At 39.8% G+C, this 23,318-nt stretch overlaps 2 protein-coding genes across 6 annotated transcripts; one reads left to right on the forward strand and one right to left on the reverse strand.

The window, feature by feature from the left end:
- Positions 1-1,186: 1,186 nt before the first annotated feature.
- On the reverse strand, positions 1,187-7,809 carry LRRC57 (leucine rich repeat containing 57). Of its 3 annotated transcripts, none has more exons than XM_031026396.2 (6): positions 7,718-7,809; positions 7,363-7,468; positions 7,118-7,256; positions 6,277-6,545; positions 3,146-3,331; positions 1,187-2,728 (listed from the first exon to the last, which is right to left on the reverse strand). In XM_031026396.2, the coding sequence occupies exons 2-6, from the start codon at positions 7,444-7,446 to the stop codon at positions 2,687-2,689; spliced, it is 720 nt and encodes a 239-aa protein (XP_030882256.1). In that variant the 5' UTR covers positions 7,447-7,468; positions 7,718-7,809; the 3' UTR covers positions 1,187-2,686. The 3 variants fall into 3 exon arrangements, with proteins under 3 accessions (XP_030882256.1, XP_006731757.1, XP_081687131.1); XM_006731694.3 differs by having other exon boundaries at positions 7,560-7,794; XM_081831005.1 differs by lacking the exon at positions 1,187-2,728 and having other exon boundaries at positions 3,148-3,285; positions 7,560-7,794.
- Positions 7,772-20,582, forward strand: HAUS2 (HAUS augmin like complex subunit 2). 3 transcript variants are annotated; one of them, XM_006731691.3, is made up of 6 exons: positions 7,772-7,984; positions 14,824-14,916; positions 15,261-15,330; positions 16,593-16,725; positions 17,950-18,058; positions 19,561-20,582. In XM_006731691.3, the coding sequence occupies exons 1-6, from the start codon at positions 7,892-7,894 to the stop codon at positions 19,768-19,770; spliced, it is 708 nt and encodes a 235-aa protein (XP_006731754.1). In that variant the 5' UTR covers positions 7,772-7,891; the 3' UTR covers positions 19,771-20,582. The 3 variants fall into 3 exon arrangements, with proteins under 3 accessions (XP_006731754.1, XP_081687132.1, XP_081687133.1); XM_081831006.1 differs by lacking the exons at positions 14,824-14,916; positions 15,261-15,330 and having other exon boundaries at positions 7,854-7,984; XM_081831007.1 differs by lacking the exons at positions 7,772-7,984; positions 14,824-14,916; positions 16,593-16,725.
- Positions 20,583-23,318: the final 2,736 nt, after the last annotated feature.

Consider the following 23,318-nt stretch of genomic DNA (forward strand, 5'->3'; position numbering starts at 1 on the left):
GAGAAGCAGGCTCCCTGGGAGCCCGATGTGGGACTCGATCCCAGGACCCTGGGATCACGACCTGAGCCAAAGGCAAACACTTAACCAACTGAGCCACCCAGGCGTCCCTTCCTTCATCCTTGTTACCACACTTTAGATCTTTTCATGTCATGTGTGAATTATGAATCTCCTCTTAACCCAGCCATTTTATACTCAATTGCACTTAGAATTAGTTTCCTTAAATGTTACTTTCTTTAGGTCACTGTTTTATCAAAATTCCAGGTTATCCCAATTACATTCCTAATCAGATTTGTATTTCTCAGATAGATGATATTCAAGTTCCTTACTCTCTAGTCATTTGTTTTCATCCTTTTTAATGTAGTATTTGCTCCAAGCCTTCTGTTTCTATAATGATTTGCTAACTTCTATTTTAATGCTTTACAGGTGAAATAAATGGCACCATTTATTGATTGCTTACTCTATTGTGGGCACCCTGCTAAAATGCCTTTATGTATCTTTTTACCATATCCTCATAACAAATCTGAAAGGTTGGAGGTATTCACCATATTACAGATGAGCATAAATTGCTCAGATTCACAAAGCTAGTAAATGACAGACTGTGTATTCAAACCAGGATCTTTCTGACTCCAAGGCCCATGAGCTTAATATACTACACTGACTTCCAACCAAGCTCTAAAAGAATGTGGGGACTTAGGGCTGGTGGCCAAACTAGAATATGGGTCTCCAGACCACACACAAGTTAACCAACTTTGTTATGTTAGCTCATAGGCAAGTCTAAATACTTGTGTGTTATAAATCTGGGCATGTTACTTTACATAGTTCCTGCGCACAAGTAGCTCATTCTAGCAAGAAACAGATGAATATAGAATGTGAGAAGTGCTATCATAACAGATGGGGGAGCAATTAATTTGGCTTAGACTTAAAATGGGTTTTAGATAGATGGAGCACATTAGTGAGAGAAGACATTCCTGACTGAGCAAACAATGTAAAGGCAGTTACAGGGGAGACACTGCACTGTGGATTTAAGGAGCAGAATAATCTGGTATGACTGGGCAGGTTAAATAAGAGTGAAGAAAGGGTATCTGGAAATAAGGCTAGGTACAAGTGTGAAAGCTAGCAGTCACTGATTCTCAGAGATGGGGGATATTTTTAACTCCAATTAATTAAATGTCTGGGGACATTTAAGTTGTTTACTTTAGAAGCTCTGATTTATTAGATGTTAAGCACTGATAAAAAATCTAGAGAAACATTGTTTAGTAGACGAAAAAGATTAAGCATTGAAGTTTACAAAAAGCAAAACTCAGTTGCTAACAATAAACTGGCAGCCCATCCCTCCCCATGTTGAGAAACAGAAAATAACATGGGAAATAGAGAATATGGATCAGATTTAGAATACGGATCAGACTTAAAGTCAGAAAGACTTCCTCATATAAACACTAAGCTGTTGTGATCTACTGACTTAATGGTTAAACTAGGTTTATAAAACAAGAACTGACAATACATGCTAAATTGCCTTGCCAAAGGCAAAACCTCAGAATATTTGAGAGTGGTAGTTTCCGAAATGTTCATGTCAGTAACAACCTGACATCATCTACCTTTGTACTTTCAGTTTCTCTTAATAAGCATGGTTTTAGTACTGCAAAATGCTTATCAGTCACATGAAGGCATTTCAGTACTCCTGCACCTTATGAAACATTTCTTTCTAATCAGTTTACTTTCAAACAAAGGGCCACATACAGGTTAAAGTTCTCCTGTCTTCTTCCTTTGAGGATCAGCACTTTTTCCAGCCGAAGTTCATTAAAAATTCTTTATTTAGTATATTCTCTCATCCAGAGAATAAACTTTATAAACATAGGCTATTTTAAAATATTGTAGGAGATTTTTGATAGGTAATTTGATTAGTAGAATTATAAACACAAAAAGGGAAAAGGATTACCAGAAATAAGACATTATTTCTAACAAAGCTTCAGGAAAATCTTGATTACAACCCTTTGTATCTTACAAATTTTGCATATATGGTTTTAGCTCTTCAGAGCCCTCTACCAGTAAGGCACATGCAATAGTAAAAAATTTGCTACTGCAGCCTTGGGGAACATCTCTTAGTGTGTTGGTGCTTCTCTGACAAAATATACTTTTAATCAAGACAGTGACATATTTATGTACATTCTAAATTCCAAGTATACACACTGCGATTGAACTGATGGACTGAAATAAAATCATAAATCCTAGATTAACCATAGTAGCCTCTCACAAACTATATTTCATAAAAATATGAAATGTTAACACAGGTGGAATGGCAACTGACTTTATGAAAGTTCATACACTGAAACTAAACATGAAATTTCAAGCTGTGATACGGAGTGATTCTGTGACCAAGCAGCATCCCCTCATTGTATAAATAACAATGAGCTACTGTTTTTCTTAAAGCCAGACTAATGGAGGTTTTGATGATCAACACTGTCCTTTACCCTTATCCATGACTCAAAATGGAGGACTCTTACTGTCCCTTGATTTTTTAGCTTGCTTAAGACGAGCCCTGGAAAGGGAAAAGATCATTGAAATATCTGCGGGAGTATCATCTCCTTACTGCAGATAATCCTTGACAACAACAGGACCTTTTGATTCAGCCAGATTGCAAGAGATTCCATGTCAGTGTTCTGCAAGGTTCCCGTGCTCCTGGAGAACATCATGCAAACTTCTTCTTAGTGGCTGTGAACCTCTCCATGTACTAAAAATCATAAAAGAAGAATATGTGGTATTTTGGCACAAGCAAATATTAGCCTATTTTTTTTATTAGGATTTTATGATTTTTTTTTCATTTAGATTTTTATTGGATATGGTCTTTTTCATTTCCTTAAAAATCGACCTATTCTAAATGCAGATTTAAAGCACATAGCTTTGGGGTTTTTCCCTTATATTTTAATAAGAGACCCATCAAAAGACAAAATGCTTTACAATAAGCTACCTGGAGGAAAAGTTACCTTGGCACAATACCATTTGGCTAATTTTTAGAATCCACCTCCAAAATAGGGAACAAATCCTGTTGACATAAACAGGATTATGCATACATCCTGTAGCTATAAATGTTTATGTGGGTTACTTCACCATTATCTCTGGAACAATGATGAAGTACACTAATACATACCTTATCATATCCTTCCAGTTCTCGAAGTTTCTTTATTTCAAAAAGGTTGCCTTCCACAGCAAGCAGACAGATCTGGGAATCACTGAGAATGCTCTGTGGAAGCATGCTGAGCTCAAGACAGTTCTCTTCCAGGCGAAGAACTTTAAGGCGAGGACAGCAAGATATCTTTACTGAGATCTGAGATATCTATTGAACAACAAAAAAGAATCATAGGAAAAAGTAAAAGCACTACTATAATGTTTTTTGTGTGGTTTTTTTTTTTTACTAAATTAAAACAAAAACTTGACCATTTGTCCTAGTTCTTTCTTTTACCGCCTCCATTTTCTCACCACCTACCCACTTCCAAAGCCTATGCTATCTAGCTTCTGTTACTCCTCCACTTTTTGGAAAAAGATGCTGTTTGAAGGTTACTGGTGGCTTTTTAGAAACAGAAGTGTCCTAATAAAAGCACTGTTCATTACAGAAAATTTGAGCATCACATAAGTTTAAAGAAAAAAGTTACCTCTTATCTACCACCATAAACATTTTGGTGCATTTACATTTACTGCCAATCTTTTATGTGTACATAGATGCTGACCGCCATACTGCCAAAGTCAAGGATTCACTGTCCTCATTCCCTATTGGATTTGACTATCATCTACCACTTTTTTGAAACTCCTTGTACCTAAATATTGGACTTTTCTTCTTTTGAATTATTGCTGATTTTTGGCTCCCCCGCCCCCTTGTTCCTATAGACATTTTCAAGCAGCAGTCTCTAATATTGGATCTTCTTTCTAAACTTCCTCCTAAAAAGCTCATCCTTTCTTAAAGCTATCAGTTAAGACCTGAAAATCTGTATCTATATTCATATCTACTCATGTCTATTCCACTCTCATGTCTCCAATTTTTAATAAAACATTTCTGTTGGGATGAGTCACCATCATAATTGACTCAGTTTGTCCACTCAGTAGCACCACTCTTTTAGGCCCTTGAACAATTATCTTTGATTCATTCACTTCTTTTGCCCTTTAAATGCTCCACGTCACCAAATTATATTTACTCTACCTGGTATCATTTCAGACCATCACCTGGGAACTTGTTAGAAATATAAATTCTCAGGGGCGCCTGGGTGGCTCAGTCGGTTCAGTGTCCGACTTTTGATTTCGGCTCCGGTCATGATCTTAGGGTTGTGATATGGAGCCCCACCTTGGACTCCACCTTCATCCAGGAGTCTTCTTGAGATCCTCTCCCTCTGCCCCTCCCCATGCTTGTGTGTGCACGTGCACGCACTCTCTCTAAAATAAAAATCTTGTAATTTTTTTTAAAGATTTTATTTGTCAGAGAGAGCACTCATGTGCACAAGCAGGGGGAGGGACAGGCAGAGGGAGAAGCAGGCTCCACTGAGCAAGGAGCCCGATGGGGGACTTGATCCCAGGGCCCTTGGGATCATGACCTGAGCAGAAGGCAGACCCTTAAGAAACTGAGCCACCCAGGCATCCCAATAAAAACCTTAAAAAATGTAAATTCTCCCCCTGAAACAAATAATACATTATATGTTAATAAAAAAATTTTAGGGGCACCTGAGTGGCTCAGTCGGTTAAGCGTCTGCCTTCAGCTCAGGTCATGATCCCAGGGCCCTGGGATTGAGCCCCGCATCAGGCTCACTGCTCAGCGGAGAGCCTGCTTCTCCCTCTCCCTCTGCCTGCCACTCTATCTGTGCTCTCTCTGTCAAATAAATAAAATCTTTAAAAAATAATAAAAAATAAAAAAAATTTTAAAAAAAGTAAATTCTCAGACCCCATTCCAGACCTACTCAATCGCAAACACGGAGGGTAGGGGCCCAGTGATCTCTTCACAAGCTCTTCTGGTTAATGTGGTCCACGCTAAAATCAGAACCAGTGATTATAGGGCAGCAGCCTAGGTGAATGGGGTGAGTGTGCAGCTAGTATTTCTCGAACAATGTTTTCCCAGAAGTTTTTTTCAAATATTCACATTTTTTTTCCCCAAAAGCTCAACATACAAGAATATCCACTTTCATGGAAAAGGTGAGGCAATCTACTCAAGACAGACTGAATTTTATCATAATGTAAGATTACTACAATCTAGAACAGTTTTATACAATAAAACTTGGCAGTGATTGAAATCTATATCTTTGTGGTTCAATATGGTTGCCACATCCGGCTTTTGAGCACTTGAAATATAGCTAGTGGCAACAGAGGAACTTAATTTTTAAATCTAATTTATTATTTTTTTTAAAGATTTTATTTATTTATTTGAGAGAGAGGGAATGAGAGACAGAGAGCATGAGAAGGAGGAAGGTCAGAGGGAGAAGCAGACTCCCTGCTGAGCAGGGAGCCCGATGCGGGACTCGATCCCAGGACTCCAGGATCATGACCTGAGCCGAAGGCAGTCGCTTAACCAACTGAGCCACCCAGGCGCCCATATTTTTTAAGATTTTATTTATTAAATGAATTTTAACAGCCATATGTGGCTATTGTATTGGACCGTGCAAATCTAGAACTGTAGGCACTAAAAAATTAAAGGCCACCTAGTCTCACTATGTTTAATGTTTCATCATTTAAGCCTTATGTCTAGACCAAGGATTATTTCTCCAGTCAGATACATACTAACCAGAGCTTCTAAAGTAATGGAAAAAAATTTCAAATATTTCAGTTAAAGCTGTCCAACAATGAAATGGGCCAGAAAGCCTGTCAGTTATGAATTTTCAGTATAAGCAGGACACACTTGACAAAGATGTCAAAAAAGGGACAATGAATTATCTCTTGTCCAACTCCAAGGACCTATGAGTTAAAGCCTCTTTTCCACTCCACCCGACATAGCTCCTTGCTAGGTGATTAGAGGCATATTTGTGGAGGATCTGAATTCTCCAAGATTTGTGAGACAGTTTAACTTTTGAAATTATCTCACCCCATTACGCATCCCACTCTCCTAAAAACACCTATGCAACACACAAACACGCAGTGTCTCAACTAATTCCATAGCACTTTTAGCTTTGAAATTAGTCCAGCCCATGGACTATACTGCTCATCTAGCCTGATACCCAGCTCCATGACTACAGTTTAGAAAAGAATGGATTAAACAGGAGACTGTAAATCCACATGATGTAGGAAAAAAACCCTTAAGCTCTAGACCTGGTTCTGGTTGAGATTGAGTTCGATGACCTGCAGCTCCCCCACTGAGTCAGGTATGCTCCGAATCTGGTTCTTGGAGAGATCCACCACATCCAAGTGCCGTAGGCTACAGAGCTGTGGTGGTAGTGCTCGTAGCTGGTTCCCAGAGAGGCTCAGGGTCTTGAGGGCTGCCAGTTGCCCAAAGGTAGATGGTAACTCTCTCAAGTGATTGTTGTTTAGGCTTAGCATCTCTAGTTTTTTCAGATTGCATAACTCCTCAGGAAGAATAGCTGGCAAAGAAAAAAATTAAAAACCTGAATCTGATACAGCTGAGACATACCTTAGACAAAGTTTAGAAAAACTATATGGCCACCTTATATGCCTCCTACTGATAACACATAAAATTCCCACATGTGCCATTTTTAAGTGTTGCATTTTACCAACATAGTCTTCAGAAAGTGAGGGTGCCATCAAAATACAGGAAAGTATTTATGTGTATATTGGGCTCCTTTTGTAAAAGGACCTCTGCAGAATCCGACAGCAATTTTGTGGCATTTGTTAGGCCCTCCCCATCCCATTCCATCCCCCTTTCTAAATTGGCAGCAAAGTTAGCTCTGTTTACATTACATCCCAAAGATGGTCTTTCCTTTCAAGTCCAAATTAAGCCAGTACCAATCATTACACCACCAGAGGAGGCGGGTAGATGTAATTACAAGAGATAGCTTCAAGGACTCTGATATCCTCCTGCGTCTTGAGCTCTCAGTACGGTTTCATAACAACAACAAAAATCAGCTTGTAAGAGAAAACCACCCTTCTTAACAGCTGATCACTAGCAAAAGCTTCCCAGGCGCAAAAGCCATACTCAGTTTGTTGTTGTTCAAGGAGAGGCTCTTCAGCAGAGTGAACTTTCCTATAATCATAGGCGGTAGGCTCTCGATCTTGTTGTTGGACAGGTCGATGGTCCTTAGATTGCTGGTCAGCTTCTGCAACTCTGAGGGGAACTGGAGAAAGGGGTTCACAGCGCGGAGAATTCCTCACCGATTAACTTCACCACCCCCGCCGTCCCTCTCCCTTTAATTTCCCTGGTCGGTCCCCTCCCAGTCTCACCTCGGTCAGCCCACGGTCCTTAAGCTGAAAGACACCAGTTTTCTGCGCGGTTTCCACATGAGCGCGGAGGGCACTGTTTCCCATCCTAGGGCCGCGGCTCAGGTCCCTGCAGGAAGGAAGCGCAGCTGTCACCACTCAGTCCAGGCATCCAGCCATCCCATCCGCCTCTCGGCTGGGTGTCGTGCCCAAGCTGTCACCTCCTGCCGACGCCCAGATCTTGGGGACCAACTAAAAGTCGCAAGGAAGAAAGGGAAGAACAACCAGACCACCAGGGCCAACAGCTTTTACAGCTGTTCCGAGGCCTGACGCCGCTGGAGCCTACGAACAATCAGGGAGCGCCGGACTCGTCTCCTACCCCTCAGCTCACAGCCGGCTAAGCAAGGGAAGAGCCGCTGCCCGCTCTCTCCCGGGATGCGCTCCCCGGGCTTCCGCCCGGGCTGAAACGCCCTGTGACGTCATCGATCCGCGCCGCGCGTTCTCCGTACTTTACACTCACTTTTCGCGCCAGCCGGGGAGGTGGGTCCCAGCCATGGCTGCTGCGAACCCTTGGGATCCCGCGTCCGCGCCAACTGCTGCCGGGCTGCTGCTGGATCATTTTGTAGCTTCGGGGATGGTCACTCAGGTGCGTGGGCGGCGATGGCGTCATTAAGGGGGTGCCGGCGGTGGCGACAGAAGATGGCTGTGAGGTGGTGGTGCTGGGTGGGGGCTGTGCCGGAGTAGAGGCAGGTGGAGGCCCTTCCAGGCAACAGTAGCGACGGTTCTGCAGTGGTTGTGCAAAGCGGGGCTCTGAGCAGACGAGTTTCAGGTGTCTGCGGGCGAGTTATCCTGGGTCAGTTCGTGAGAGATAATAAAGATCAGTCTTCCCCCGCTTTTTTCTCACCCAGTGATACCGCCTGTATATTGTAATGCGTGCGGGGTTGGCAAATACGGGTAAGTGTTAAAACACAAACTTTGCCAAACAACGCTTGTTTGTGTGAGGTATTGAAGCATATTTGGGGCGGGAGACGCTGGGTACAGGAGAGCGTCAGGGGAAGCATGCAACTTTAAAGGCAAAAAATAAAGAAATTTTTTAAAATGTTGAGAAAGACCCGAAAGACCTTGGAACGTGAATGCAGGAGGGGAGTAATTATCAGAGAAGAGGCAGATTAGTCCCAGCGGTTGTAGTTTTAGGAGAAATTAAAGATATGAGAGAATAATGGAATCCAAGTGACAAGGGAATGGGGAAAGTGAGATGGAGGGAAAGAAATTTTGAGATAACGAGCAAGTTGAGGATTTTCGCTAAAAAGGAAACGGAGAAGTAGAAAGGTAAAATCATACGGAGAGATTAGCTGTATGAACATGATGGAAGATTTATGGAAAATACATAACTTTGTATACTTAGAAGAGTCATTAGAGAATTGTACCTTACACTTTTTTTTTTTTTTACAGATTTATTTATTTATAAAAGAGAAAGAGGGTGGGGAGGGGCAGAGGGAAAGAATCTCAAGCAGACTCCTTGCTCAGCTGAGCAGGGGGTGGGGCTCCATACCAGGACCTTGAGATTAGGACCTGAGCCGAAATCAAGAGTGGGAGGCTTAACCCAGGGAGCCACCCAGGCGCTCCTACTGTACACTGTTTTTTTTTTTTTTTTTAAGATTTTATTTATTTGACAGAGACACAGCGAGAGAGGGAACACAAGCAGGGGGAGTGGGAGAGGGAGAAGCAGGCTTCCCGCGGAGCAGGGAGCCCGATGCGGGGCTCTATCCCAGGACCCTGGGACCATGACCCGAGCCGAAGGCAGACGCCCAACAACTGAGCCACCCAGGCGCCCCTACTGTACACTATTTTTAAGATGAAGAAAGTAAAGGGGCGCCTGGGTGGCTCCGTTGATTAAGCCTCCGACTCTTGACTCTTGATTTTGGCCCAGGGCCCTGGCATGGAGCCCCACCTGGGGTTCCACGCTTAGCAGGGAGTCTACCATTCTCCTTTCCCTCTCTGCCCCTCCTGCTCACTTGCGCGCGCTCTCTCTCTCTCTCTCAAATAAATAAATAATTTTTTTTTAAATGGAACTAAGGCGTAAGGAGACCAAGAAATTTTTTTTTTTTTTGAGAGTGAGAGAAAGAAAGAGATCACGAGTGGGGAGAAGGGGCAGAGACAGAGGGAGAAGCAGGCTTCCCGCCGAGCAGGGAGCCTGATGTGGGGCTTGATCCCAGGACCCCGGGATCATGACTTGAGCTGAAGGCAGACTCTTAAGAGACTGAGCCACCCAGGCGCCCCGAGACCAAGAAATTTACCCAAGGTCACTCAACCAGTGAAATAGATCACAGAGCGCTCCCTTTTCTGACACATTGTATCATCTCTAAGATGAACTGTGGTAGATGATACTATGACACTATCTTGAGAGTTTAAACTTCTGATGAAGAATTCTTGTAGATTAGTCGAGGTTCTAGTAACCAGAATTTAAGGATTTTGGGGGAGGGGTACAGATGAATGCATTGGAAAATAGGCAAAACATAACTACAGCACTCCCTCAGTTCTCACCTTCTCTTATGTGTTTTCTTCCTACCAAATCACCTGGTAGTCTCACTGCATTGTTTAGTTCTGTAACAAAGTAATTTGGTAAACTCATACTGTAAGACATTTGGGAGTTATCCCTCTAGAGTATATTGGTTTGAGAAATAAACACCTAAGAGAATTTTGACATTGATAAGTCAGCTGTTTGTTGGGGTAGAAGTTGTTTTGAAGAGGCTCTTCCTAGTGTCCAACTGGCATTAATTAGACAGTTACCTGTTTTGCCTCAGGTAAAATCTGCCAATCCATAGCTCTTTAAGACCATCTTACAATCTTACTACACAACTAGTCCCAATGAGGAAACTTCACAGATTTGTAGTATGATTTTACTTTAAGCAAACTTTACATATGAAAATCTATTCTTTTTTTTTTTTTTTTAAAGATTTTATTTATTTATTTGACAGAGAGAGACAGCGAGAGAGGGAACACAAGCAGGGGGAGCGGGAGAGGGAGAAGCAGGCTCTCCGCAGAGCAGGGAGCCCGATGCGGGACTCGATCCCAGGACCCTGGGATCACGACCTGAGCCGAAGGCAGTCGCTCAACCGACTGAGCCACCCAGGCGCCCGAAAATCTATTCTTATTAGAAGGATTTAGCATTGGTTCTTTCAAAATAATGTTATATGATCTCTATAGTCTATCCCTTAAGTGCACATCATCCCATTTGCATTAAAAAATCAAGTGATGCTTAAAATTGTGATATGATGCAACTCTTCCAGAAAATATAGCTTGTTTGAGTTTTATTTTGTTTTGATCTATATCCATTAAGGAATGATTTAGTGAAAGAAAGTTATAGGTAACTCTGTAGGATAAATGGGGTATTTGTTTTTGTTTATGCTGTAGGATTGCTTTTTTTTTTAAAAGATTTTGTTTATTTGACAGAGAGAGAGACAGAGAGAGAACACAAGCAGGGGGAGTGGAAGAGGGAGAAGCAGGCTTCCCGCGGAGCAGGGAGCCCCATGCGGGGCTCCATCCCAGGACTCTGGGATCATGACCTGAGCTGAAGGCAGACGCTTAACGACTGAGCCACCCAGATGCCCTTGATTGCCCTAGGACTGCTTTATTGGCCTTACATCCTAGCTATTTTTCTGGCAAGCTTTAGTGAGTCATGATAGCTCAGTCAAATACATATATACATACACTATATAGAGATATATATAGACATATATATATAGTTTACATATTTATATGTATGTTTATACATCTATATATATAAATCTTATTTTCTCAGTGTGTCCTGCTCACCTCTATATCCCCTCCCCCATTTTAAAGCCTCTGCTTTTAATTTCTCTGCTATACGTCTCCCTTTTAATGTCCCTCAGCTAGAATTCAGTATGAAGTAGAAAGGACAAAAAAGAAGAAAGGATGCCCAAAGACACAAGTTTATACATATATATTTTTTGTACACAGTGTTATCAGGATTTTTATATTATACATAAAAGTCTTGGATTTCAGCTTCTTGTGCCTAGCAACAGAATGAACAGAAATACCTTAAACAGACTCCATTTTCAGGATCCTTTCATTTTCAGTGTCCCTTTACCCTACTGGCATGTAAAGTATATAATATATAATAGCAGTAGTCAACAGTAAAAACTTTTCTATATTCCCCAATCCTTGCTTTTTTTTTTTTTTTTTTTAAGATATAAGGCTAAGTCACAATCCTCAAGTAGTTAGAATTTCTATTTATTAGAGAAATTTGGCTACTCCTTCTTTCCTCTCTCCTTTTGGCTTTCCCTTGAACATTGTTATTTTCCATTGGTTTCTCTTACATGTTCTTGGCTAAGCTCCATTACCCTGCTGTTGAACCCAACAGTTTTCTAGTTTCCATGTGTGTAGTTAAGATTAGCATATACACAAGGAGGGATGAAGAGATACCAGAGAATGAGTAAGTTACAATGAGAAATGGGAGATGTTTTACTTTTTATTTACCTTCTACCTAAGAGCAGAAAAGAAGAGTGAAAGAGTTATGCTGATATGATGGAAATTCAGTAGGTTAGATTCATCCTCATTTCAGCCATGATATATATTTATAGAATGAAATTAAACTAATACTTTGCTCCCCCAGACCTCAATTTTGCCATCAGTAAAGTATCTTGTGTTATCTTCCTCATTGCGTGGCGTATCTTTCTGTCCAGTCACTAGGGATCCTCAGAGTCAATATTTTTTTTTTTAAGATTTTATTTATTTGATATATTGAGAGCACAAGCAGGGGGAGTGGCAGGCAGAGGGAGAAGCAGGCTCCCCGCTGAGCAAGGAGCCCGATGGCGGGACTCGATCCCAGGACCGTGGGATCGTGACCTGAGCCGAAGGCAGACATTTAACCAACTGAGTCACCCAGGCGTCCCCTCAGAGTCAATATTGACTTGACTTTATCCCTAGTACCCCATATCAACCAGGATTTATCCGTTTCATCTCTCCAGGGATTCACATCTCTGCCTTCCTTTTCCTTTTTTAACTGCTACTGACCTAGTCCACATTCTCATCTTCTCACCTGGAATGCTGTAGTAGCCACTTGTCTGAATATTCAACCTCCAGTCCTGTCTCTCACCTAGTATTTTTGTTTGTTTGTTTTATGTTGTTGGCTAGTTACCAGAGTGATGGGTTTTTTTGTTTGTTTTTTTTAATAGATTTTATTTATTTGAGAGAGAGAGAGCATGAGCAGAGTAAAGGGCAGAGGGAGAAGCAGACTCCCTGTTGAGCAGGGAGCCCGATGGGAGGCTTGATCCGATGTGGGGCTCGATCCCAGGACTCCAGGATCATGACCTGAGCCGAAGGCAGATGCTTAATGACTGAGCCACCCAGGCACCCCAGTGGCGAGTTTTTTTGGTGGTAAAATGCTCATAAAATTTACCATTTTAACCATCTTAAATTTAATGTACAATTCAGTGGCATGAAGTACAGTCACAGTGTTGTGAAACTATTTTCAAAACTTTATCCCCAGGGAAAACCCCATACTCATTAAGTAGTCACTCCCTATTCCTTACTGTCCCCCCCAGCCTCATTAGTTTTATTTTCCATACTATCCCCATTTACATTTCTAAAATATGTATTATATATGATCATGTTACTTCTTCACCAGGAAACCTTGAATTACTCTCATTTCCTGCATTATAATTGCTTGTCACAGCTATCAAGATCTTCCACGATTATGTAGGAAACTATGTTTTCAGATTCATCTTCCCCTCCTTTTCACATATATGTTAGTACTAGAATACCTTTTCCTTCCCATCCATTCTTCAATCTTCGATTGTCTTACTCAGTAAATGCTTATAAAATTGGTTATCTTTGGTCAGCAAATTTTTGCTATTAAGGACCAGAGGGTGAGTATCTGAGGCTTTTAGGTCAATATGGTTTCATCTAGTCTATTGTAGTATGAAAGAAGCCAGAGATAATAAGTAAATGAATGGGAGCAGTTGAGTTTATTCTGGATCCTGAAATCTGAATTTCATGTTGTTTTCATGTGTCATAAAACACTGTTTTTCTTTTTTACCCAGCATTAAAAAATATAAAAACCATTCTTAGCTTATGGGCTGTACAGAAACAGGCAGTGGGCTGCATTTAGTTCATGGACTATCATTTCCCAACCCTTTGCCTATAAGATCTCTGAAGATCTCTAAATGTGCTAATATTCTTGAAAAAAAGAAGAGGATACAGAAAATTATGGATCAAGCCAGGGGATGAACAATATTCTTATTCTGAAGTAACCTGCAATTTAAGGAGGCAATATATGCAAGCAATATTTTGCATGGAATTAAAGGATAAAAAGGAGCGGGTAAGCTTTTTAGAAGAATAATTCCACCTGGACAAAACATTCCTTTAAGAGAGTGAGTATGTGAAAAGAGACAGTATGAATGAGTTATAGCCAATAGAGGTCATTTAATGAATCAGATAAATGATTCCATGGTGGGAAAGTATTTGATTTTAGCCCCAGGAAGGTCAGAAACCAGGTTTTGTTGATTTGTGTAGAGGTAATTCTCCAACAGCCTCAAGCTTATCCTTCTTAACCTTAGCCTTCTCTGATAGCTGTCACTAATTCAGATGTATTGTGCATAGTACTTTAGGAAATAGGCAAAGTGATTAAGTCTTGTTTTTCTAATTTTTAAATATTTGGCCAAAGGATTTGTGATAGTGAATATTTAGTACCTTTTTTTTTTTAAAGATTTATTTAGGGGTGCCTGGATGGCTCAGTCAGTTAAGTGTCTGCTTTCAGCTGGGGTCATGATTCTAGTGTCTTGGGATCGAGCCCCCTATTGGGCTCCCTGCACTCTGTCTCTCTCTCTCGAATAAATAAATAAAATCTTAAAAAAAAAAAAAAGATTATTTTAAAATGAGAGAGCATGTGCAGGCTGAGGGGCAGAGGGGGAGGGAGAGGAAGAGGGAAAGAATCCCAGGCAGACTCCACGATGAGCACAGAGGATAATGCCAGGCTCAGTCTCAGGACCCCAAGATCACTACCTGAGGCAAAACCAAGAGTCCGATGCTTAACCCACTGAGCTACTCAGGTACCCAGACAGTGAATATTTTAAAAACAGGAAATATGGGGCGCCTGGGTGGCTCAGTCGTTAGGTGTCTGCCTTTGGCTCAGGTCATGGTCTCAGGGTCCTGGGATCGAGCCCCGCGTTGGACTCCCCACTTGGTGGGAGGCCTGCTTCTCCCTCTCCCACTCCCCCTGCTTGTGTTCCCTCTCTCACTGTGTCTCTCTCTGTCAAATAAATAAATAAAATCTTTAAAAAAAAAAAAACCCAAAACATAAAAACAAATATACATTGCTACTGTTAAACTCTGTACATCATTTTTCAAGGACAGTGTTGGACATAATAAATCCTCATGTTTTAAGCCCATGGGTATGCTATTCCAATGCACACAGAAACTTTTTGTGACACACTGCTGCTTTCTCTGTTCATTTACCAATAGGAGATGTTAAATATATCCAAGAAATCAGCTTCTTACTTTGCGAACTTCTCTAGACTACAGCAGATCACAGATATTCAAGCTGAAATCTACCAGGTAAATTATGTTGAACTTTTTACTTTCTATTTCTAGTACACGAAAAAAAATTGATTCCAGCAGCAGTTCTCTTGCACTTAGAACATTGTCTAGCACATAGCTGGATAAGTTTTTACTTATTTGTAGTAATAGTCATAGTAGTAGTTGGTAGTAGTAGCAGTAGCAGCAATAGGGCTTGAACACCAAAATGAAAATCTTCAATAAATCCCCTGGGCTCTCATAACGAATCCTCCTCTCTCCCCGCCTCAGTATTCATGGGTTAAAGACTATGCCTTTTTTACTAAAGTTTAAGCCTTCAGGCAGCATTCTACGTGAGCTGAGTGTTATTTTTCTTCTTAATGTAGAAAAACCTGGAAATTGAACTTTTAAGACTAGAAAAAGATACAGCAGATGTTGTTCATCCTTCCTTTTTGGGTAAGTAATTGGATGAAATGGGTAATCATTGAAATTTCAACTTTTTCTTGGATTACCTTAATCATACATTATGATATACCATAATTTTTTCAGGTATTGCCCCAAAGCTAATAAAGTGTTCTATTCTGTGCTCAAATAGAAGTCCTGTTGGTTTGACTAGTGCAAATAGCATGAAAAGTGACCCAGGTAGGAGCTCCTCCAATTCAGGAAAGCTTGAAGACAAAAGCTGAGGAACTTTCCATATTAAAGGAGACTAGAGGGACTCAACAGCCAAAGCACAATGTGGTCATGGATTGAATACTTGATTACAGATTTATTTTACTATAAGGGATGTTATTGAGTTACTTGGTCGTATGTCAATATGGACTGTATTAAATACTGGTAGTATTGTACCATTGTTAAATTTTCTGAATTTGATACTTATAGTTACATAAGAGAATGTTCCTATGTGGGGAAATACATGCTGAAGTTTTAGGGGTAGAAGTTCATGGTATCTACAACTTACTCTCAAATGGGTCAGCAAAAATTCATGTATTCAGTATGTGGAAAAAAAAAATGTAGCTAAATGTTAACAGTTGGTGAGTCTAGGTGAAATGTATGTGGGAGTTCAATGAAACTTCTCTGTAAGTTTGAAATTTTTCAAAATAAAAATTTAAAAGAAGAGTCAGTTGGCAGCCATTAACTGAATTCTAGGCAAAATATTGAAATAATCAGAAATAGCTTGTAAGACATGTTTATTTTTTAATTTCACATAGAATGTTAGAGGCAGAGATGAGAAAAGAGATTTTATGTGAAGAATACGGCTATGGCGATAAAAACTGGATTAGGGGGCGCCTGGGTGGCTCAGTCATTAAGCGTCTACCTTTGGCTCAGGTCATGACCCAGGGTCCTAGGATCGAGCCCTGCATTGGGCTCCCTGCTCAGCGGGAAGCCTGCTTCTCCCCCCACTTGTGTTCCCTCTCTCGCTTGTCTCTCTCTGTCAAATAAATAAATAAAATCTTTTAAAAAATAAAAACTGAACTAGGAGTAGAGTTGAATAATGTAGACAAAGAATTTAGCACTGGATTTGGTGTCAGCAAGCAAAGTAAGAGAAAAATCATTGAAAGCAAAGTGGTTTTGATATTAAAGATAGCAAAGGAGATATTTAGGAGGGAAATGGATTAATTTTTGACACTGATAGTGTCATACCCAAGCAAAAAATAATTAGTGATTTTGAAACTTGTCATATTGCTAACTATGATTACTGTTTTTGGTTTGTATAGCTCAGAAGTGTCATACTCTGCAAAGCATGAATAATCATTTGGAAGCAGTGCTAAAAGAGAAGAGGTCCCTCAGGCAAAGACTGTTGAAACCCATGTGCCAGGAAAACTTGCCTATTGAAGCTGTTTATCACAGGTTAAACTAAACAGTAGAAACTAATGGTTACACATATTTCCTGAGGGTATTTTTTGTTTAGACTGGTAGTTATTTCATAGTGTAATTCATTAAACAATATATTAGTGACTGTATCTGTTAACATTTTTAATGCTGATACATACAACCAGAAAGAAAATCTTTTGCATTTAAAGAGTTAAGCTGTGGTGAAGAAAAAGACATTCCTTTTGCCCAGTGTGTTTTGGGAATGATATAATGGCTTCAATGAAAGAAATTAGATCAATAACATATAGTAAGATGGGTAAAAATTATTTTTATTATGTATAGACCATTTTCTATGAAGTAAACTTGTTGTGTTAATGTTGCCTATATGTAAAAATTCTCTTAGGGAGTGTAAGCAGGGAGAGATGAAAACCATGTCAGCTAAAGGAAAAAAAACCGAGTTGTGCTCTCATTTCTGCTGTTTGTATGCCTCAAAACCTTGGGCAAATGATTGGTTTTAACCTCAGCCCCCCAATCCATAGAATGGGCATGCTTTCTGTTGCTCTTTTCCCCATACAAGTATTGCAAGTATAATAATAAACAATAGTAAAGAATCAAACATCTGGGGATCTGATTGCTAACTTTCTCCACCAGTGCCTCACTCGCTGACCCTTAGCAAATCAGTACCTCTCTTAAGTGTCAGATTTGTTATCTTGTAGTAAAAGAATAAATGTAAAAATCCCATTCTTGTGGATATATTCAGTTATCTATTCAGTATAGTAAAATACCATTAATGTATATGTTATACATTATATATATCAGAAGAACTGAGTAATGATTTTAAAGCATTTTGCAAATGCGAAGATTCAGAGTGGTTTTAGGTGTAGGCAGTTTCAGTCAAGTACATTATCCTTATTATATTCACCTTTCATGGAGAATGAATAGATGGAAATGGAATGAGATTTAATCTAGGGAAATTACTTATATGAGAAAATGATTAACATTAAGTTTTGTCTAATATTAGGTTGGATACCAGATATGATTAGTGTTGTCTCTCTTTTTCTGTTTGGATGATGAATTAGTTTCTGCTTAAAGTGAAAGAAAATGACATTTTTATAACTGGTATTTCCATAAATGCAGAAAGGTTATTATTGGCTCCCTGGGTTGATTGTAATTCTCTTATCTTGTATTAAAAGTCCTAATTGAAAAGAAAAAAGAGAACACAAAGTAAAAAAATAGTTGACTTTTTTCTCCCTCTTTTAGCGACATGGTACATTTGCTGGAATTGGCAGTAACTTTCATTGAAAGATTAGAAAACCATCTTGAAACAATTAAAAATATCCCACATTTAGATGAAAATCTAAAGAAAATGGTGAGTATTAACAGTAGCATTTAAGTGTCTCAACTACTTCACATTACATTTGGCTGTCTTTAGTTCTTTTATACTAGAATCTCAAATGTGTGATCTCTTTGTTTAATTTTTTTTTTTTTTAAGAGAGGGAGAAGGCGGGAGGGGCAGAGAGAGAGAGAGAGAATCTTAAGCAGGCTCCACACCCAGTGCAGAGCATGATGGCAGGGTTTGATCTTACAACCCTGAGATTATGACCTGAGCCAAAATCAAGAGTTGGACGCTTAACCGAGCCGCCCAGGTGCCCCTTTGTTTAATTTTTTGATGGTAAATATTCTAAATGAATTATTTTTTAAAATTAAGATGGCTTTTTTATAGCTTTTCTAGAAGTCATTTTATATTGTTTTATTCTAATATTTAATAAATATGTGTTCTCTTTATTGTTCAAGGGGTTATGCTATAGGTATCAGGAGAGATAAACAGATATGACTACTCCCTGCCCTCAAATTCTCAAGGTTTAGTGAGCTCTGAGATACTCTCTATTTTATAATATTTTTGTGCAATGGATATAGCAGAGAATTATAAAGAAGATGCTATCTGTTAAGCAAAGAAAAGGGAGGGATTGCTTCTACTTCAGGGAAATTGGGAGTAGAATGGGGGTAAGAATACTTCAGTAAAGTTTTACGTAGAGGTTAGTAGTGAGCTGAATCTTGAAAAATCAGTGAAATTTGCATCAGAAAGAATAGTTTGGCCCAAAGCAGCAATGTGAGGAAAGACATGAAAATTAGCATTGGCCGTTTTGGGGAAGAGTGGTACTCCACTTTGGCCTCAGGTGATTCCTACACCCATTAAAGTTTGATAAACTGTAGGTTAGAGGACTAGGCAAATGAACCAAAGGCAGAGAAACTTGGAGAATAAATACAGGCATTCAGATAAAAGATTTAAAGCATAGGAAAACAAAAGATTATGTAAACTTTGAGATTTGGGATGTCAAAGAATGTGTCTACTCTTTGGACAAGGGACACATCCAAAGTAATGAAGTAGCTAGCCTTGGTGACTTGAGGGTGAGTAGGATCAAGAAATCAAAAAGCTGATGACTGTTTTCTGACATGCCTTCCACAGAGAGTAAATCTTCAATCATTGCTGAATTGCAATTAAATCATAAATAAAATAAAAAAAATAAAGTTTGAGATACTGAATGTACATTCAGGTGGAGATATTCAATAGACAAATATGGGACTGAATTTTAGGAAGCAGGTAGGTTTTACAATATAGATTATGGGTCGTCATCTTTGAGACGATAATTGAAGACAAAGGAGAGGTAAACTCATAAATAAAAAGCATGTTCTGTAATAAGTGGGGAGAACACAATTTTAAGAAGCCTTTGTATTAAGGGGCTAGAAAAGGTCAGGTGTGAACTTTTGGTATCATAACCATTTTGCTATCATAACCATTTATGATATAATAATGATGTATTAATGACAGATGTAATTTCTCCTATTTTCCCCTTCTTTCAAACACTACAGAGCATGGCATTAGCAAAAATGGATATGTTGGTGACTGAAACAGAAGAACTGGCAGAGAATATACTCAAGTGGCGAGAACAACAAAAGGAAGTTTCCTCTTGTATCCCCAAAATACTAGCAGAAGAAAATTATCTTCATAAACATGATGTTATAATGCCTTCTTTACCTTTTGCTTCTAAAGTTCATGTCCAAACTGTTAATGCCAAGTGATTGTCAACTGTTTGTTTTTGCCTAATTATATGTAGTCATGTGAAGTCTGTTTCTAGCCAGTTGTAATACGGGCATTTAGAGGCTCTGCTGCTATTGAAGTACTAAGATTTCAAGTTCACTGAGACCAAATTGAGTTTTCCTTTGTTTTTCATATATTTTTTTCATGCATTCTTTTCAGTAAAACTCTTGAAAATCAAATACAGCTATGACAGTTTATTAACATGAATGCATTAGCCATATCTCAGACAGCAGACATAATAGTCTTTTTAAATGCTTGTTTCTGAATTAGAAGAGTCTTCTTGCAAGTGAAAGTATGTTGATTTTTCCTGTGGGATAGTTACTAAGTGTAGAAAAGAGCAAACATAACAGGCCTGACTGCTATCCTTTGAAAGGCTTGCTTACAAAGTTGGTCCTTGCCTGGCTTCTAGGAATTTAGATTTCAACAGGGTTCCTTCCGCTATTACTGATGAATTGCTCACTATGCCTGAAGTGTTTGTATAATGTGGTTTGTGCTGAACACCTTTCCTTCTGGGAGTCTAGAATTTTGGTACATGTTAAACAGAAGATACCTATGTGGCTAGCCCGTGATAATAACCCTGGGCACTGCATTTCTAATGAGCTTTCATGAAAGACATTTCACACATGTTACACCTTAGTTGCTGTGAGAATTAAGCATATCCTGTGTGACTTCACTAGCAGAGGACTCTGGAAGCTTGTGCTTGGATTCCCCTGGACTTTGTCCCTTGCACCTTTTCCTTTGCTGTTACTCTGTATGCTTTTGTTGTAATAAATCATAGTCATGGATACAGTGATATACTGAATCCTGTGAATCCTCAAAACATCAAACCTCAGGGTGGGGGTGGGGTGGTCTTCAAAACCCTGAGACATGAAGAAATTCCTGAGGGTGTTCACTGGCAGCCTTAAGGATAGGCAAAGAAGAAAGGTAGAACCAAGAACAGAAAAAGGCATGTTATAGTAAAACTTTTAGACATTTACCTTACAAAATGCTCAGATATTTTACCCGAGATTATTGTATATATAAAAGAGCAGTACATTGGGGCACCTGGGAGGGTCAGTCGTTTAAGCTTATGATCTCAGGGTCCTGGATTAAGCCCTGCATCAGGCTCCGTGCTCCCTCTCCTTCTGCCCCTCCCCTCTGTGCTCTCTCGCACTCCCTCTCTCAAATAAATCTTTTTTTTTTTTTTAAGATTTTGTATTTATTTATTTGACAGAGAGGGACACAACGAGAGAGGGAACACAAGCAGGGGGGAGTGGGAGAGGGAGAAGCAGGTTGCCCGCAGAGCAGGGAGCCCCACACGGGGCTTGATCCCAGGACCCTGGGACCATGACCTGAGCCCAAGGCAGATGCTTAACGACTGAGCCACCCAGGCGCCCCATAAATCTTTTTTAAAAAGTGGTACAATAACAATTCTTAATACTAAGCCTCAGTATGTATTCATTTGTATCAGTACTGTAACTACCTCTGGTTATTTTCAGACTATTTTTATGCTGTTGCATTCTCTGTCACCAGGGTTCACCGATCCTTTTATTCATCACACTCCTTAACACAAGAAGACCTCAACACAGTGACTGAGTAAAGTAGTTGTTCATAAGGAAGCAAGATCATTGCCAAAAAACTGCCAGAACAACCAGGGATCATGTTTTGAAGTCTCCTTTGCTGACTTTTGTAAATTGGATATAGAAGACTGGCCATAATATCTTGAACATTACCTAATATTGTCTAGTCATTTAAAGTTTTAGTTGTAGTTCATCAGAAATTTGTTCAAACCCAGCCTTGGTTTCAAACATCGTAGGATGTTTTTTCTTCATGTGATTTCCTATATTTGTGTGTATATATATTTATATTTATATATATATATCATGTCACAAAAATTGATATTCCTGGTTGTTTTTTGTCTAGTATATGTTTTTCAAAATAAAAAAACAAACCTGTAATTTGTAACTAAAATTTTCTGGCCCTTGTCTGAATCCTATGGGATAGATTCTCTATATAGTGTCGGCCATCAACGTATAGGCGCATAGGCCTTCAGGCTGTCTGACTCAAAAGCTTGAGGTGAGTTAAGACAGGTCTACATAGGGGTGCTGGGGTGGCTCAGTTGGTTGAGCATCTGACTCCTGTTTTCATCTTGGGTCATGATCTCAGGTTCATGGGATTGAGCCCCGCCTCGGGCTCTACGCTCAGAGGGGAGTCTGCTTCTCTCCCTCTCTCTGCCCCTCCCCCAACCCCTCTTCCTCTCTCTCAAATCTTTAAAATAAAACAGACGGGTCTGCTTCAAAGAGAAAAGCTAATTTAGTACTACAGTAGTGTTGATAAGTGCTGATCAATTTTTATTACTACTTAGCTTTTAGATGTGGATACTAAAAAAACTCTGGAATGTCTAGGTGGGGGAAGGTCATCAAGAAGATGTGACTACCTGTTGATCTGTGAGCTAGACCCCAGCAGTTAGAAGCTCCTCACCCTCTCCCCTATCCTTGGAATGTGGGTTCTACTTGCTTTCCCCACTCCCCAAAGCTGCCCCAAGGACATAGCCTTGAGATAGCGATGTGCTGAGACCATCTGGATGGTATACATGACTGAACCCAGTTAAGGCCTCCACATACAAACTTCTAAGATTTGCTAGATGGATTTGGGGATCTACTCATCTTGTAGCTTCTCAAGACAACCCTCATAAAGTTCCCTTGCTTATTAAATCTGCCACCTACCAACTTGGAGGAGCCAGCCTCTTTCTTCAGTCTCATCCTGCCCAATAAATACAGGGGCCAATTTTAAGTTGCACCTGGAAAACTCCTGAGGAGTTTGTGAACCAACACTAAGAGGTATGTGAGATGTGTAAATTCATTTCCAGCATAATAATGATGCCACTCTGGGGCTCCTGGGTGGCTCAGTTAAGCGTCTGACTCAATTTTGGCTTAGGTCATGATCTCAGGGTTGTGAGATCGAGCCCCGCATCAGGCTCTGGGCTGGCCATGGAGACTGCTTAAGATTCTCTCTCTCCCACTCCCTCTGCCCCTCCCCGCCACCTCCTCTCAAAAAAAAAAAAAAAAAAAATGTCACTGTGAAGAATATTCTGGAGGAATTGAGATGCTGCCTGGTTTTTCTAGCGTTTTTCTTATTTTGCTCCTTCCTTTGATCTATGACTATATGTTCTTTCTAACTTCTTAAATATGAGTCTCAATTTCCTTTTCTCTAAATGGAGATAACAGTGCCTACTCCATGGATTCTTGGGAAGATTAAATAAGATAATACACGAACAACCGTTCCTAGTACATAATAATAAGTGAAAGTCCTTGCTGTTATTAGTTTTAACCAAAGTAGAGTAGATGACTTTGGTAACTCCCATTTCCCTTTCCAGGCTATTCTTTTTATTCCTTCAGACACTGAATTAAACAAGCAAGAATTGGATATAGAACTTAGCTAAAGAGGCCTTTCTGGATTCCCTGAAATTTCATTCTTTTTATTCAGTCTCATTCTTTTGGATGTGGCTGTCCAGTTTTCCCAACACCATTTATTGAAGATACTGTCCTTT

This window comes from Leptonychotes weddellii, chromosome 9, assembly GCF_054177405.1.
Source record: "Leptonychotes weddellii isolate Sample4059 chromosome 9, ASM5417740v2, whole genome shotgun sequence".
Lineage (NCBI taxonomy): Eukaryota > Metazoa > Chordata > Mammalia > Carnivora > Phocidae > Leptonychotes > Leptonychotes weddellii.